The following is a 17,000-nucleotide window of genomic DNA, read 5'->3' on the forward strand; positions in this document are numbered from 1 at the left end:
AAAATTTTGAAAGCCTTTTGCCTGTGGTGGTATCTGTTACCTATAATCAAATTGGCCCTAAAACCCATTCAAGTCCAGACTTTTCGGAACCTGTGTTTTTACGGTCTCCTGGAAACAAAAATCAAGGGACAAGCGTCATCACAGGACGCTAAGTGAAGTGGTCACTTAAACTACATTTGGTCTCACCGATGTAGAAAAGACCATATTGAGAGCACCAATGCAGTAAACTAGGTTGGAGGAATTGCAAATGAACCTCTGGAAAGCCTGTTTGGGCACTGGAAGGGGGTAAGGGAGGTGTTGTACAGGCAGGTGATACGTCTTTTTCAGTTATGGGGAAGGTACTAGGGAGGGGACGGGAGGGGTGGGTTGTGGAAGAGGGGAGATGGTAGGAGTTGGTGGGGATTGTGACGTGAACCAACAAGTGGTCACCCCCTCCTGACCTCTTATCAGCCTTATATCTTTTCTTTTTATTGCTGACGACTGATGCGACATCAGCTGCCTTGATTCCTCACCCCCCCACACCCACTCCAACCTCACGCCCTCTGAATGTGCAGCGCTCCACTCTCTCTGCACCAATCCCCATTTCACTGTCAAACCCGCTGACAAGGGTGGGGTGGCCATGGTGGTGGTAGTCTGGAGGATGGGCCTCTATGTTGCAGAGGCCAAACGCCAGCTCTCCAATACCACATCCTACTTCCCCCTTGACCATGGTGGCCCATCAGGTCAGTCCATGACCTCATTGCCTCTGGTGAACTCCTCTCCACTGCCTCCAACCTCATAGTCCCCAGCCCCGCACTGCCCGATTTTACCTGCTCCCCAAATCCACAAGCCCAATTACCCTGCCTAACCCATCATCCCCGCATGCTCCTGCCCCACTAATTCCTCTCATCCTACTTTGGTCCAATCACTTCCCACCTACACCCGGAATACAAAACATGTCCTCCACATTTTCAGAGACTTCCACATCCCTGGCCTCCAGTATTTCATCTTCTGTATGAACATGCAGCGCTTATACATGTCCATATCCCACAATTATGGCCTGCAGGCCCTCAGTTTTTTCCTCTCCAACAGACCCATCCAGTCTCCCCCTGCCCACCCTAACCCCGTCGCCATACCCTCCTCTACCATGCTGAATTAGTCCTCACTCTCTAACATTTTCTTCAATTCTTCCCACCTTCTCCAAATCCATGGGGTGGCCATTGGCACTTGCATGGGCCCTAGCTACGCCAGCCTCTTTGTTGGTTATGTCAAACAGTCCCTCTTCAGTGCCTACACAGGCACTGTGCCCCAATTCTTCTGCCGTTACATTGATGGTTACATCAGTGCTGCTTCCTGCACCCAGGCTGAACTGGAGCAGTTCATTGACTTCACTCACAACTTCCATCCCGCCCTCAAATTCACTTTGCCTATCTTGGACACCTCCCTCCCCTTTCTTGACCTCTCCATTTCCATCTCTGGCAACAGTTATGGACTGACATTTACTATGAATCCACAGACACCCATAGCTATCTGGATTATACCTCCTACCTGTATCTTGCAAAAACTCCATCCTGTTTTCCCAATTCCTCCATCGTTGCTGCATCTGCTTTGAGGAGGAAACATTCCACTCGCAAGCATCCCAGTTGTTTTCCTATTTCAAACAACGCTTGTCTCTCCAACAACTCCCCCCCCCCCCCCCCCCCCCCGCGCCGATGTCGTCCAAACAGACTTCCATTCCCCACTCAACTGTTGTATAGCCCCCCCGCCCATCCCCCTGTCCAAGCATAATAAAGATCGGGTCCCCTAAGTCCTCACTTTCCAATCCACTGGCCTCCACGTCCAACATACCAGAGTCAAACACTTCTGCCAACTCCAGTTAGACCCTACCAACCAGGACATCCTCCCCGCCCCACTCATCTCTGCCTTCTGCAAGGACTGTTCCCTTTCCCACTCCTTGGTTTCTACCGCACTCCCCACCAACCCCTGAGCTGAATTTATAAAGATGTGCCCTCTTTGAACATAAAATTTTCTGTTGTTTTGTAACACGTCACCAAAACAGAGGCCGCCTTAAGTAATTCAAAGTGCATTTACCTGTAGATACCTGACTGTATTTCAGCCATACATTTGCTGACTTTTTTTAGTATTTTGCTTGCAGTACTGTTAAGTGTTATAATCTGCAAGGGTAAAGCATGTTATTCTAATAACTGCCAAGTTGCTGTTCAGATTAGATTAGATTCCCTATATTGTGAAAACAACTCCTTTGGCCCAACCAGTCCACACCGGCCCTCCCAAGAGTAACCCACTCAGACCCATCTGACTAATGCACCTAACGCTATGGACAATTTAGCCAATTCACCTTTGGACTGTGGGAGGAAACCCACGCAGACATGGGGGTGAATGTGCAAACTCCACATAGACAGTCGCCCAAGGCTGGAATTGAACCCAGGACCCTGGTGCTGTGAGGCCCACCGTGCTGCCCAGATATGAATACTCAGCATGCTACGGACTTTGTTCATTCCCAGGGAAAGAAAAAGACAAATGCATTATGCAGAATAATAGGGTGGTTATGGTAGGGGATTTTAATTTTTCAAACATCGACTGGGACTGCCGTAGTGTTAAAGTTTTAGATGGAGAGGAATTTCTTAAGTGTGTACAATACAATTTTCTGATTCAGTATGTGGATGTACCTACTAAAACTTGACCTACTCTTGGGAAATAAGGCAGGGCAGGTGACTGAGGTGTCAGTGGGGGAGCATTTTGGGTCCAGTGACCATAATTCTATTTGTTTTAAAATAGTGATGTAAAAGGATAGACCAGATCTAAAAGTTGAAGTTGTAAATTGGAGAAAGGCCAATTTTGACGGTATTAGGCAAGAATTTTTGAAAGCTGATTGGAGGCAGATGTTCGCAGGTAAAGGGACAGTTGGAAAATGGGAAGCCTTCAGAAATGAGCCAACAAGAATCCAGAGAAAGTGAAAGGGAAGGCTGGTAGGTACAGGGAATGCTGGATGACTAAAGAAATTGAGGGTTTGGTTAAGAAAAAGAAGGAAGCATATGTAAGATACAGATAGGATAGATGAGTGAATCCTTAGAAGAGTATAAAGGAAGTGGGAGTATACTTAAGAGGGAAATCAGGAGGGCAAAACGGGGACATGAGATAGCTTTGGCAAATAGAATTAAGGAGAATCCAAAGGGTTTTTACAAATATATTAAGGAGAAAAGGATAACTAGGGAGAGAATAGGGCCCCTCAGAGATCAGCAAGGCGGCCTTTGTGTGGAGCCACAGAAAATGGGGGAGATACTAAATGAATATTTTGCATCAGTATTTACTGTGGAAAAGGATATTGAAGATATAGACTGTATGGAAATAGATGGTGACATCTTGCAAAATGTCCAGATTACAGAGGAGGAAGTGCTGGATGTCTTGAAATGGTTAAAGGTGAATAAATCCCCAGGACCTGATCAGGTGCACCCGAGAACTCTGTGGGAAGCTAGAGAAGTGATTGCTGGGCCTCTTACTGAGATATTTGTATCATTGATAGTCACAGGTGAGGTGCCGGAAGACTGGAGGTTGGCAAACGTGGTGCCACTGTTTAAGAAGGGCTATAAAGACAAGCCAGGGAACTATAGACCGGTGAGCCTGACCTCAGTGGTGGGCAAGTTGTTGGAGGGAATCCTAAGGGACAGGATGTACATGTATTTGGAAAGGCAAGGACTGATTCGGGATAGTCAACATGGCTTTGTGCGTGATAAATCATGTCTCACAAACTTGATTGAGTTTTATGACTAAGTAACAAAGAAGTTTGATGAGGGCAGAGCAGTAGATGTGATCTATATGGACTTCAGTAAGGCGTTCGACAAGGTCCCCCATGCGAGACTGATTAGCAAGGTTAGACCTCATGGAATACAAGGAGAACTAGCCATTTGGATACAGAACTGGCTCAAAGGTAGAAGACAGAGGGTGGTGGTGGAGGGTTGTTTTTCAGACTGGAGGCCTGTGACCAGTGGAGTGCCACAAGGATCGGTGCTGGGCCCTGTACTTTTTGTCATTTAAGTAAATGATTTGGTTGCGAGCATAAGAGGTACAGTTAGTAAGTTTGCAGATGACACCAAAGTTGGAGGTGTAGTGAACAACGAAGAGGATTACCTCAGATTACAACAGGATCTGGACCAGATGAGCCAATGGGCTGAGAAGTGATAGATGGAGTTTAATTCAGATAAATGCGAGGTGCTGCATTTTGAGAAAACAAATCTTAGCAGGACTTATACACTTAATGGTAAGGTCCTAGGGAGTGTTGCTGAACAAAGAGACCTTGGAGTACAGGTTCACAGCTCCTTGAAAGTGGACAATAGACAATAGGTGCAGGAGTAGGCCATTCTGCCCTTCGAGCCTGCACCACCATTCAATATGATCATGGCTGATCATCCTTAATCGGTATCCTGTTCCTGCCGTATCTCCATAACCCTTGATTCCACTATCCTTGAGAAATCTATCCAACTCTTTCTTAAACGAATCCAGAGACTGGGCCTCCACTGCCCTCTGGGGCAGAGCATTCCACACAGCCACCACTCTCTGGGTGAAGAAGTTTCTCCTCATCTCTGTCCTAAATGGTCTACCCCGTATTTTTAAGCTGTGTCCTCTGGTTCAGCACTCACCCATCAGAGGAAACATGTTTCCTGCCTCCAGAGTGTCCAATCCTTTAATAATCTTATATGTCTCAATCAGACCCCCTCTCAGTCTTCTAAACTCAAGGTTATACAAGCCCAGTCGCTCCAGTCTTTCAACGTAAGGTAGTCCCGCCATTCCAGGAATTGACCTCGTGAACCTATGCTGCACTCCCTCAATAGCCAGAATGTCTTTCCTCAAATTTGGAGACCAGAACTGCACGCAGTACTCCAGGTGTGGTCTCACCAGGGCTCTGTACAACTGCAGAAGAACCTCTTTGCTTCTATACTCAATCCCTCTTGTTATGAAGGCCAGTATGCTATTAGCTTTCTTCACTACCTGCTGTACCTGCAACTTTGCCTTCATTGACTGGTGTACAAGAACACCCAGATCTCTTTCTACTGCCCCTTTACCTAAATTGATTCCATTTAGGTAGTAATCTGCCTTCCTGTTCTTGCCACCAAAGTGGATAACCATACATTGATCCACATTAAACTGCATCTGCCATGCATCTGACCACTCACCTAACTTGTCCAGGTCATCCTGTAATCTCCTAACATCCTCCTCACATTTCACCTTGCCACCCAGCTTAGTACCATCAGCAAATTTGCTAATGTTATTACTAATGCCATCTTCTATATCATTAATATATATTGTAAAAAGCTGCGGTCCCAGCTCTGATCCCTGCAGTACCCCACTGGTCACTGCCTGCCATTCCGAAATGAAGCCATTTATCACTACTCTTTGTTTCCTGTCAGCCAACCAACTTTCAATCCAAGTTAGTACTTTGCCCCCAATATCATGCGCCTTAATTCTGCTCACTAACCTCCTATGTGGGACTTTATCCAAAGCTTTCTGAAAGTCCAGGTACACTACGTCTACTGGATCTCCCTCATCTATCTTCAGAGTTACATCCTCAAAAAATTCCAGAAGATTAGTCAAGCATTATTTCCCCTTCATAAATCCATGCTGACTCTGACCTATCCTGTTACTACTATCCTGATGTGTCGTAATTTCATCCTTTATAATAAATTCCAGCATCTTTCCCACCACTGAGGTCAGACTAACTGGTCTATAATTTCCTGCTTTCTCTCTCCCACCTTTCTTAAAAAGATGGGAGAGAGAAAAAATGAAGTCGCAGGTAGATAGGATAGTGAAGAAGGTGTTTGGTATGCTTTCCTTTATTGGTTAGAGTATTGAGTACAGGAATTGGGAGGTCATGTTGCGGCTGTACAGAACATAAGTTAGGCCACTGTTGGAATATTGCGTGCAATTCTGGTCTCCTTCCTGTCGGAAAGATGTTGTGAAACTTGAAAGGATTCAGAAAAGAATGTTGCCAGGGTTGGAGGATCTGAGCTATAGGGAGAGGCTGAACAGGCTGGGGCTGTTTTCCCTGGATCGTCGGAGGCTGAGGAGTGACCTTATAGAGGTTTACAAAATTATGAGGGGCATGGATAGGATAAATATACAAAAGCTCTTCCCTGGGGTTGGGGAATCCAGAACTCGAGGGCATAGGTTTAGGGTGAGAGGGGAATGTTATAAAAGAGACCTAAGGGACAACTTTTTCACGCAGAGGGTGGTATGTGTATGGAATGAGCTGCCAGAGGAAGTGATGGAGGCTGGTACAATTGCAACATTTAAGAGGCATTTGGATGGCTATATGAATAGGAAGCGTTTAGAGGGATATGGACCAGGTGCTGGCAGGTGGGACTAGATTGGGTTGGGATATCTGGACGGCATGGACGGGTTGGACCGAAGGGTCTGTTTCCATGCTGTACATCTCTATGACTCTATTATGTTTGCCAGTGGTATAGTTGATGCATTTATTATACCCTTTCCAATTTACAGTTACAATTCATAACAAAAAGTAAAAGCTGTCAAAATGTCAAATAAGTTTTTCTCTTAGAATCCCTGATCGGTCCTGTGGTATCTGGAGGACAAGTGATGTGCTACCTTATGGAGAGGGTGAAAGAAGCTGAATGTGAATTGCCCAGTGTAATTATAACTGATGCAGTCTGAACAGTGACTCTGGAAGGTTACATGCATTTCTCTGTCCTTCGGCCCAGTTGGAGAATCGAAATAACCTTCCAAGAGAAATTAAATGAACAGACTGAATTTAATTTCATTCTTTTGATTCTACCAAAGACGAGTATGAATAAGAAGTGGTGAACTCTAGGTTGAAAGTAGTCATGATGTTCACCTTTTCTGGCAATCCTGGCTATTCAGAAATGAATTAAAGACCATTTACAAGAAGGTTGATTTTGATGAAGACGTCTATCAGGACCACATCCAGCATTGTGCAGCCAATTACTGGAATTATCAACACAAGAATATGGATAATCTTTACAGCCTTGATAGAGGCCAGAGTTGATTGGTCCACTCTGTGGGTGAAAAATAAGGCAAGGCGCATTCACAGAGACAAGGGAAGAAAAACAAAAGTTGCGTGCTAAGTTTGTTACAAGAAGGAAATAAAGTTTAGAATGTGTTTTCCCCTTTGTTACAGTAAAATAACAGAATGAATAGAAATGCTTTTGCCATTGTGAATAATCTCAGATGGGATAACGTGTAGGAGGTGGGGAGTCTAAGCCAGTTGCAAATTTAGCAAGAGACTTGCACTGACCCCTTAAGGTGCAGAAAACCAAATCTATTGTCAATCAGGCCTTGCTGAAGTCAGTTAAAAGTCTCACTGGGTGAGGCAGGTAGGTAAACCATTGCCCTTCCGGCCTGAAACTTAATCTGGAGATGTCATTAATCTGCTTTTTCGCCTCCAAGTTTGCCAAATCTGTGACCCCAACTCTGCTATTTCAATCACCCCACTGAAGGTTGGAGCACCAAGATTTCCTTTCACTTCTCCTGTGTTTTTCTTTGCTTTAAAATCAACTAGTTAGCAGTAGTGGTGAGAGATGGCAAATGTGGGATATATTTGTATTCTGAGAGCACCCATTGTAAAATTATAGGCCTTTTGCTCCCAGTTTTCAGATGTACTCTCAAACATGTGAAGAATCTTTCCAGCTTAGATGTATATTTGTTGCTGGTCTTGAAACTCCTGTCCAAATGTTACATTTCGCATTATAACATTTGTTTTAAACTCTTGGCTCATAACATGTGAGTGCTACAAATGTGTTGTTGTCCTTCTTAGCCCTCATAGTTCAGAGTGAATTTAATTGCCTAGTTATGAAAGTAAATGTCTGTATCCTCATAAATTTTGAATCCAGCCTCATTAAATCTGATTAGAAATTCTGGGTTGCTGAGCAAGCTGTTTGCTTTCATACACAAATTGACATATTAATAGTGATGCAGAATATCTTTTTGGAGGATTCACTGGTGGTTTATAGCTGCATATATTTCAAGCAATAAAGCCAAATGCACTCTGCATAATATTGTACAGATCATATTTCATAGAGAGAAAAACTAAATTGTATTTATATTTGCTGATATAGTGAATAAAACAATATTGAATAAAAATATACTGATTACTGGCAGGTAGGGTTAGCTACCTGCTGTTTAAACCCCTTGCATGCACTTGTTGGTGCAAGAGAATGTTAATGGGCTGGGATGTTATTACTGATAACTTGCCTCAGGGGCTTTAATGCACAATACCATAAATCAACAAGAAACCTCATTTGTTTTCCTTCATGCTTGCTCATTATTCTTAGCACTGCTTGATGTGTTATTTGCACAGTGACATTGATATGAATCAACAAAACTTATAAAATTTAACCCAGTGACAACCCTATGATTTGAATATTGTTGAAACAACAAGACACAAAAGACATTTATGCTTTGCTATAATGTTCTTTGCCATATGCATTTTGATTTAATATTTTCGAACTATAATCGTCAAATTAAAGAACTTTAAAGCAATGTAATTTGATTAATGTGACCAGTGAATTTGATAATTTGTCAAGAAACTATTAAACTCCTTTTAGAAACATAGAAGATTGGAGCAGGAGTAGACCATTTGCCCTCTCAAGTTGGATCCGCCATTCAATACGATAAAAGCTGAACATCGAGCTCGGTACCAAATCCTGCCCTTCCCCCATATCTCTTGATCCCTTGAGCCACAACAACTAGACTAATTTCCTTTTGAAACCATCTTTGCCTAAATCTTGTAAAAACAACAGATTCAATATAGTAGAGCAAATGAGACAGCAGCATCTGGCAGACACATGTGCTATTAAGCAGAAAAATCAGGAACCACCAGCTTTTTCATCACAACAGGGATCTCACTAAGAGACTCAATAGTGGAAGGGTGTAAAGTTGCAGTACATACATGATAGAATTACATTAAAATCACCAAAATCTCTTGGGGTTTGTCCATTGCGATTTTGTTACATTTTTAATGGTGTGAAAATATTAATTACTGCCAAACTGGCATTGAAACTTTGCCTTAAAAAGTACAAGGTGTCATGGTTATCAAATCTTAATTACTGGTGGAAATTTATAAACACTAAATATTACTTCTAAGAAAAGCTTTTGTATTTGAGTCATTTTTTTCTGAATCCCATCTTTCCTTATCTCTCTTTGCTTCGACTTCAGTATGTGGTGTGGCATTGAACTAATTATTCTGACATTTCCTAGTTCAGACTGTATGTTTCAGTTTTGATTCTTTATTCTGTTAACCTGTTGAAACACACAGTTGTTTGAGCTCTTTGCTAATACGCAAAAATCCCCAATAGTGCCGTGCTAAAATAGATTTCTAATCATCACACATTTTCTTCAAAAGCACATTAAAATTGAGGGCAATTGTTAATGAAGTGAACAGCTGTCATTCTTCTTGTGCGGCTTGAATCTGGGTTCAAGACAGACTGGTCAAAGAGAAGGCAAGGAGAAGAATTGTCTTCAGGCTTGGCTTTCTTTATATCATTTTATTGCATATTGTCCAAATACTGCAGTACATGGTATTCAGAGATATACTCAACTTTTTTTTGAGTGATATTCTAAGACTGGCAATTATCATCCATCTGTAGTTGCCCTTGGATTGAATGACTTTAAGAAATTTCTGATGGCAATTAGGAGTCAACTACATTTCATGGTGTGGTCCACACCATGTAAAGACAGTAGCTTTCCTTCCTTTAAATCCCATTAGTGAGCAAGCTAGGTTTTTGTGACAATCAACAATGATTATGTAGTAGCCATTAGGTTAGCTTTTAATTCCAGATTTGCACTGGATTCAAATTTCATCATCTGCCATGGATGATTTGAACCCATGTTCCAAGAACATTAGGCTGTGTCTCTGGATTACTAGTCTAGCAAATTTACCACCACACTACTGCCTCCTCTAAGATGACTGTTTCATCATTGAATGTCTATGCCATGAAGTCTACTGCACAAACCCATTTGCACGTAGTTCTAATACTCACACAGTTAGATTTCAGGTTCCTGTTTAGCTTGCCACGTGTTTCTCTCTTCTCCTTTAACTCCACCCATGCCATGCCATTTGTGTCCATGAGGAACAACTCCATGGCATTGTAAGGTTGCTCCAGCATCCTAAATCTCCTACACAACAGCTTACTAATAGAGCTGATTACAGAAACAAGACCATTGTTTACAATCAACCTGCTTCTCTACAAAGGGTGAAGGCTAAATCATTTCATCCTATAATGGATCGAGGTGACTGAATCAATCTGAACTTTAGGTGAAACTGTATCTCAGGTACTGTTTTTTGACAAAGCTATGTATTAAAGAGATCTAGCAATGTTAAATGGCATTTTTTGAACATATTCAAGAAATTATTTTTCTTTAAAGGAAAATCTCAGATTATACTTTGATAGCTGTCAAACCTGTAAATATGAAATAACTAATTCACAGATAAATATGGCACTCAATTTTTCTTAAATTATTTTTATTTATGGAATGAGAGCTTTCCTGTCAAGGTCAGTCTATGTTGCCACCCTATATTATCTTTGAGCTAGTGCTAATGATGATCCTCCTTGAACCACTGCAGTCGATGTGGTACAGGTAGATACACATTGTCACCAGTTTTTTTTTCTGAAATCTCAGCTCAGTGTCTCTGCGTTACTGTAGCCACGTCCCACCAAGGCTCATGCTCTACCCTTCTCACTATTGATTTTTCCTCACTTACTTCCTCCCACACCAATCCCCTGAATGCCATTAAACCTGCGTGCCCTCTGTGCTACCTATTCAGTTGCCCGGTCACCTGCCCACCCGAAGCAGCAACAACAGCTTTGTGACCCACTTGTATCTCTCTTAATATCTGCCTCCCTCTCATTCCAGAGGAAACCAGCGCAATATAGGACAGAAAGAATCAAGACCTGGTGTGCTGTAATTTGATCCCTGGCCGCTTATGAGGATCCTGATTCTGACTAGTCCAAACTACTGTATGACCATCTGCAACACTCTTAACTGGTATTAGATGTTGCCTTTGACGTATTAGGCTAGGAAACCCTGAGTGAAGGCTGCCTCCCTTGATTTAACAGTGGACAGCCGACAACTATGATTTTAAGTCTGTGCTAAACAGCACAGAAGGCAGTAGTAATGAGCCTATTATCTCTGGCTGAGGGGGCAAAGCATCACAAGGCAAGGATGCTGTGAGCATCTAGGTAAGTTCAGAATGTGTGAGAGTCCAGCAATGCAGTTAGCTTCAGTCCAAGATCTGGGTGCATGTCTCTGAGTGCAGCATCACGATGGTGGTTAAATGCAGCATTGAAGTGTAGAAGCATTCTGTAAGTAGATTGGCAAAGAGCTTTGAAGGTTCTTAGATATCAGTACATAATGACATGTCAGTGTGAGTGGATGTAGACTGCATGTGGCTGATGTCCATGGACCGTGGTCTGAACTCTCGATGCCTGGTGTTCAACATGGAGGTTGTTTGGACCAAGCAGCTAGCTCAACATGTCAAGCACATGCTCAGGTTTCCACACCAGGTTTTCCCACTGTCTGGTTTGTTGGGTGAATTTGGTAAGATTTCTAGCATAATATTAATGAGATGAGTTAGGCTGTCAACCAAGGAACTTAATAAGTGTTAATTGCTGTCATTTGCTAACTTGCTGCCTGGTGAGAATATTGTCATGCTGCTTATCAGAAATATACAAGATGGAGTGAGATGTTCTCAATGTTGTGATGCACCTCACCAGAACTCTCACTCAACTCTGCAACAAGTCCCATCATAGCCCACATCCCTCAAACACCTATTGAATTCCACTAGAAGACCCAGACAACAATATCAGCATTCTTCAGTATGCCCTATCCCAGTGAAAAGACAGATCCAGCAGAGATGAAGATGGCATATTATACAGTAGGCAGTCCTCAACTTTGCCTCTAGACCTTATAAAGTCTCACTGTATCAGTCAAGCATGGGCAATGAAATTTCCTGCTGATTACCACATCCACACCCTGCTCAGTTGAAAATTCTGTGTTCCTCCATGTTAAACACTATTTGGAGGGAAACACTGAGGATGGCAAAAGTGCACAATGTACTCTGGATGAAGTACTTCAAATCTATTACCAAAAATGACTCTGTACCACCAGTGCTGACCTGTCTGGTTGAATCCTAAAATCATAGCTGCTAGACTTGGTTTGCAATAAGTGGTGAAGGAAAACCGGCTTGACCTCATCTTCGCCATTCTGTTTACTGCAGATTCATCTGCCCATGAGTGTATTAGTAGGAGTGACCATTGAACATTCCTTCGGAAAGCAAAACCGCCTGTTTTCATATTGACGCTGCCCTTCATCATTTTCTGTGGCATTATGACAGTGGGCTAAAGGGAACAAACTTAGAGCTGATTTCGCAACTCCACTCTTAACATCCATGAGGTACAATCTGCAACCTCTTAGCCTGTAATATCTCCTCACTACCATTACCATCAAGTCAGGAAATCAAACACTGGTTAAATAAAGAGTGCAGGAGGACATGTCAGGAGTAATAATAGGCATACCGAAAGGTGGCAAACTTGGAAAAGATACAGAAACAGGATTGCTTGTATGTCAAATAGTATAAACAGCAAGTGAAAGGACTAAGTAGTTTTACAACCAACAAACATTGAAGTCCTGCCACATCCAGTTGTGAATGATAGTGGCCAATTAAAAAACACACTAGAGATGGCAGCCAACAAATATTCCTATCCTCAAAGATGAGAGAGATCAGCACGTCAACAGAAAACATAAGGCTGAAGCATTTGCCTCAATCTTTAGCCAGAAGTGCCTATTGATGTTCTACCTTGGCTTCCTCCAGAAGTCACCAGCATCACAGCTGCCAGTCTTCAGCCAATTCGATTAAACCCGTAAGATAGCAAAGTCCTGGTCAAAACTCTGGGATTCACTCTCTAATGACATGTGCCTACCCACACTAAATGGCAGCACCACTTCAAGAAAGTAGCACTCCTCCACATTTTCAATGGCAACTTGGGATCAACAATAAATGGAGGTCCACAATGCCTCCATCCCATGAATGAATAAAAATCAATCATTGTTGCATATCCGCTAATATTTTGATCTGAATTTTAGGTTGGGCAGCAGCTGGTGGTAGTTCTCAGCCTACATCCCAAACTACAGAACAAATAAATGGATTGATCGAAAACATCAATAAGAATCCATTCAAAGGTAATCACATCATCTGTCCTTCCACTAAAAAGTGACATTAGTAATCATCATTTTGATTAACCTTTTCATATAATAAATTAGGGTGCATTGGTATTTATGGTTATATCTGCTATGCTTATTTTTTTCCCTCTTTATTCCTGCATCCATGCTACATGTTCCCAGTAAAAGTGAAGTTTAATGATGGCAAATACCATTTACAGCTGGACCATTACTGGTTTTGAATCTGGTTAATTGTCCAAAATATCCCATTTATATCAGTTAATACTTTTGAATAGGTTATCTGAATTTGGAGAGCGAGAATGCTACACAAATGTTCAATTCCTAATACTCTGAGGAAGGAATCATTCAGAACTTCAAGCTGTTATCGTTTTTATAGTTCTAATTTATTTTTGGTTATACATTTTCAATAACAATTGCATTTATAAAACAGTAAAATATACAACTGTGAATGGAGGTTTTGAGTTATGAAAATATCTCTGGATAGGCTGGGACTTTTTTCACTGGAGCATAGGAGGTTAAGGGGTAACCTTACAAGCATTTATAAAATCATGAGGGGCATAGATAAGATGAATAGCAAAGGTCTTTTCCCTGGGGTGGGGGAGTTCAAAATTAGAGGGCATACTTTTTAAGGTGAGAGGAGTGTGTAAAAACGGTGCCCCTCATTTCCTTTTTAAAACTGAGAATGGTTTGTGTGTGGAATGAACTGCCAGAGGAAGTGGTGGATACAAGTACAGTCACAACGTTTAAAAAAACATTTGGGTAAGTACATAAATCCCAAGTGATCTAACTATACTAATGCAAACTTTGTCAAAGGCTTTACTAAAATCCATCTAAACATCATCTACCATTCTGCTCTCATTAATAGAGTCATAGAGTCGTACAGATGTACAGCACGGAAACAGATCTTTCGGTCCAACTTGTCTAAGCCAACCAGGTATCCCAACCCAATCTAGTCCTGCCTTTGAGCACCTGGCCCATTTCCCTCCAAACCCTTCCTATTCATACCCATCTAGATCCCTTTTAAATGTTGCAATTGTACCAGCCTCCACCACTTCCTCTGGCAGCTCATTCCATACACGTAGCACCCTCTGCATGTAAAAGTTTCCCCTTAAGTCTCTTTTATATCTTTCCCCTCTCACACTAAACCTATGCCCTCTAGTTCTGGACTCCCCCACCCCAGGGAAAAGACTTTGTCTATTTATCCTATCCATGCCCCTCATAATTTTGTAAACCTCTATAAGGTCACCCCTCAGTCTCTGACACTCCAGGAAAAACAACCCAGCCTGTTCAGCCTCTCCCTATAGCTTAAACCCTCCAACATCCTTGTAAATCCTTTCTGAACTCCTTCAAGTTTCACAACATCCTTCCAATAGGAAGGAGACTAGAACTGCATGCAATATTCCAACAGTGGCCTAACCAATGTCCTGTACAGCCGCAACATGACCTCCCAACTCCTGTACTCAATACTCTGACCAATAAAGGAAAGCATATCAAACGTCTTCTTCACTATCCTATCTACCTGTGACTCTACTTTCAAGGAGCTATGAACCTGCACTCCAAGATCTCTTTGTTCAGCAATGCTCCCTAGGACCTTACCATTAAGTGTATAAGTCCTGCTAAGATTTGCTATCCTAAAATGCAGCATTTCGCATTTAATTAAATTAAAATCCATTTGCCACTCCTCAGCCCATTGGCCCATCTGATCAAGATCCCGTTGTAATATAAGGTAATTATAGACTTCCCTCACACAAAGCCATGCTGACTATGTCTAATCAGTCGTTGCCTCTCAAAATGAATGTAAAATCTATCTTTCAGAATCACCTCCAACAACTTATCCACTGCCGATGCCAGGCTCCCAGGTCTGTCGTTCCCAGGCTCACCCTTACTGCCTTTCTTCAGTAAAGACACAACGTTAGCCACCCTCCTGTTCTCCAACACCTCAGCTGTGGTTATAGATGATACAAATATTTCTGCTAGGGGCCCTGCATTTTCTTCCCTAACTTCCCACAACATCCTGGGATACACTTGATCATGTTCTGGAGATTTTATTCACCTTTTTGTTTTCTAAGACCTCCAGTACTTCCTGTTCTGTAATGTGAACTGTTAGCATTGGGGACTTAGCTGAATGCACAGCAACCAATGATGGGGAACATTTGGGGATTCCCAAGAGGGCAGAGTTGAAGGAATATAGAGTTTTAAGAGGGATATCGGGCTATAGGTGGTTACACAGCTAGCAGGGGTGACACCATGCATGAATTTGAACACTAGGATGAGAATTTTCACAGAGGCATTCCCAGACCAGAAGACAATGTAGGTCAGTGAGGTGTAAGTAGTAAAATAATTTCTTATGATTGGATGGGAGATATCACAGCATTAACAGCCTTGTTCATCACAGATTTGTTATGTGTTTCCCATTTTATTCCTGTCATATATCATGGTATTCTGAATGATTGCAAACAAATGCATTAGAAATGGTGAATATATAATGCAAGTTTCATTAGGCTTACAGAGGCAGGGCAAAGATTCAGCATTTTTATCTTATTATATTGAAACCCCAAAACTTATTTCATGCACTGTGTGGAGTTTGTTCAGTAATGAGAACAGCTGTCATTTATTACAATATTTCTCATGTTTGAAACATGAGTACATAGGATGTTTTGAAACTAGAAAGGGTTCAGAAAAGATTTACGAGGATGTTGCGGGTCGGAGAGTTTGAGTAACAGGGTGAATAGGCTGGGGTTATTTTCCCTGAAGCATTGGAACCTGAGAGATGACTTTGTAGAGGTCTATAAAATCATGAGGGGCATGGATAGGGTAAATACACAAGGTCTTTTCCCTGGGGTGGGGGAGACCAGAACTAGAGGGCATAGGTTTAAGGTGAGAGTGGAAAGATTTAGAAGGGACCTAAGGGGCACCTTTTTCACGCAGACTGTGGTGCGTGTATTGAATGAGCTGCCAGAGGAGTGGTGGAGGCTGGTACAATTGCAATATTTAAAAGACGTCTGGATGTGTATATGAATAGGAAGGGTTTAAAGGGATATGGGCCAAATGCTGGCAGATGGGACTAGATTTATTTAGGATATCTGGTCGACATGGACTGAAAGGTCTGTTTTTCTGCTGTTTATCTCTATGACTCTATAATGTATATATAATGCAATGTGTTCTGTTCCTGAATTTGTCCTCACTGGTGACCTGAATCTATTATTATCAAGTGCTGAATGTAATGCAGGTTGGTTGTACTGTACACAGTTTAATTTATGCCATAATGCAGTTGATGTTTTGTCATGTTAGAATTAGATTTTATTTTCACGTTTACTGAAGTTCAGGGATACAGGAATACAGTGAAAAGCATATAAAGTTACCATTCTGTAGCACCATCTTAAATACAAAGGTACCTCGATACAAAATCTTAGGTATAAGGTAGAAAAGTAAAGAAATAAAGTTAAAAGTTCAACATTACAGTTCTGAATCTGGTTTTATAATAAGTTAGCTTTGACATGTTTTGTCAGACAATGTGATAACACAGTTAATTTTTGTATTTACAGCTGCTCAGAAAAACCCAACTGACCTGTCTACGTGGTTTAATCTTTTTGCTGATTTGGACCCATTATCAAACCCAGATGCTATTGGACGAACTGACAAACAGCATGAACTTCTTAATGCATGACACATACCTAAATATCCAATTGTCTGTAATCACGACTATAATATTGTAATCTTTAGTAAATCTATCACTTGAGTACTAGAGCCTAATTTTCTAATATTTCAGTCAGAATGGAAACTGCTATGAAAAT

The 17,000-nt window shown here is 41.8% G+C and overlaps 1 protein-coding gene across 10 annotated transcripts in view; it reads left to right on the top strand.

Annotated features, from left to right (window-relative positions):
• ica1 (islet cell autoantigen 1) overlaps positions 1 to 16,888 on the top strand; it is a 139,433-nt gene extending 122,545 nt beyond the window's left edge. For all 10 annotated transcript variants that reach the window (XM_043689871.2, XM_043689868.2, XM_043689873.2 and 7 more), the window contains 2 exons: positions 13,111 to 13,206; positions 16,752 to 16,888. In XM_043689871.2, the coding sequence (XP_043545806.1) occupies positions 13,111 to 13,206; positions 16,752 to 16,873 (218 nt within the window). In that variant the 3' untranslated portion in view covers positions 16,874 to 16,888. The remainder of the gene's footprint in view (positions 1 to 13,110; positions 13,207 to 16,751) is intronic.
• The last annotated feature ends 112 nt before the right edge of the window (positions 16,889 to 17,000 follow it).

The sequence above is a fragment of the Chiloscyllium plagiosum genome, unplaced genomic scaffold (assembly GCF_037043375.1).
Source record: "Chiloscyllium plagiosum isolate Xiang-an unplaced genomic scaffold, Cpla_swu_hap1 HiC_scaffold_5, whole genome shotgun sequence".
NCBI classification, from domain to species: Eukaryota; Metazoa; Chordata; class Chondrichthyes; order Orectolobiformes; family Hemiscylliidae; genus Chiloscyllium; species Chiloscyllium plagiosum.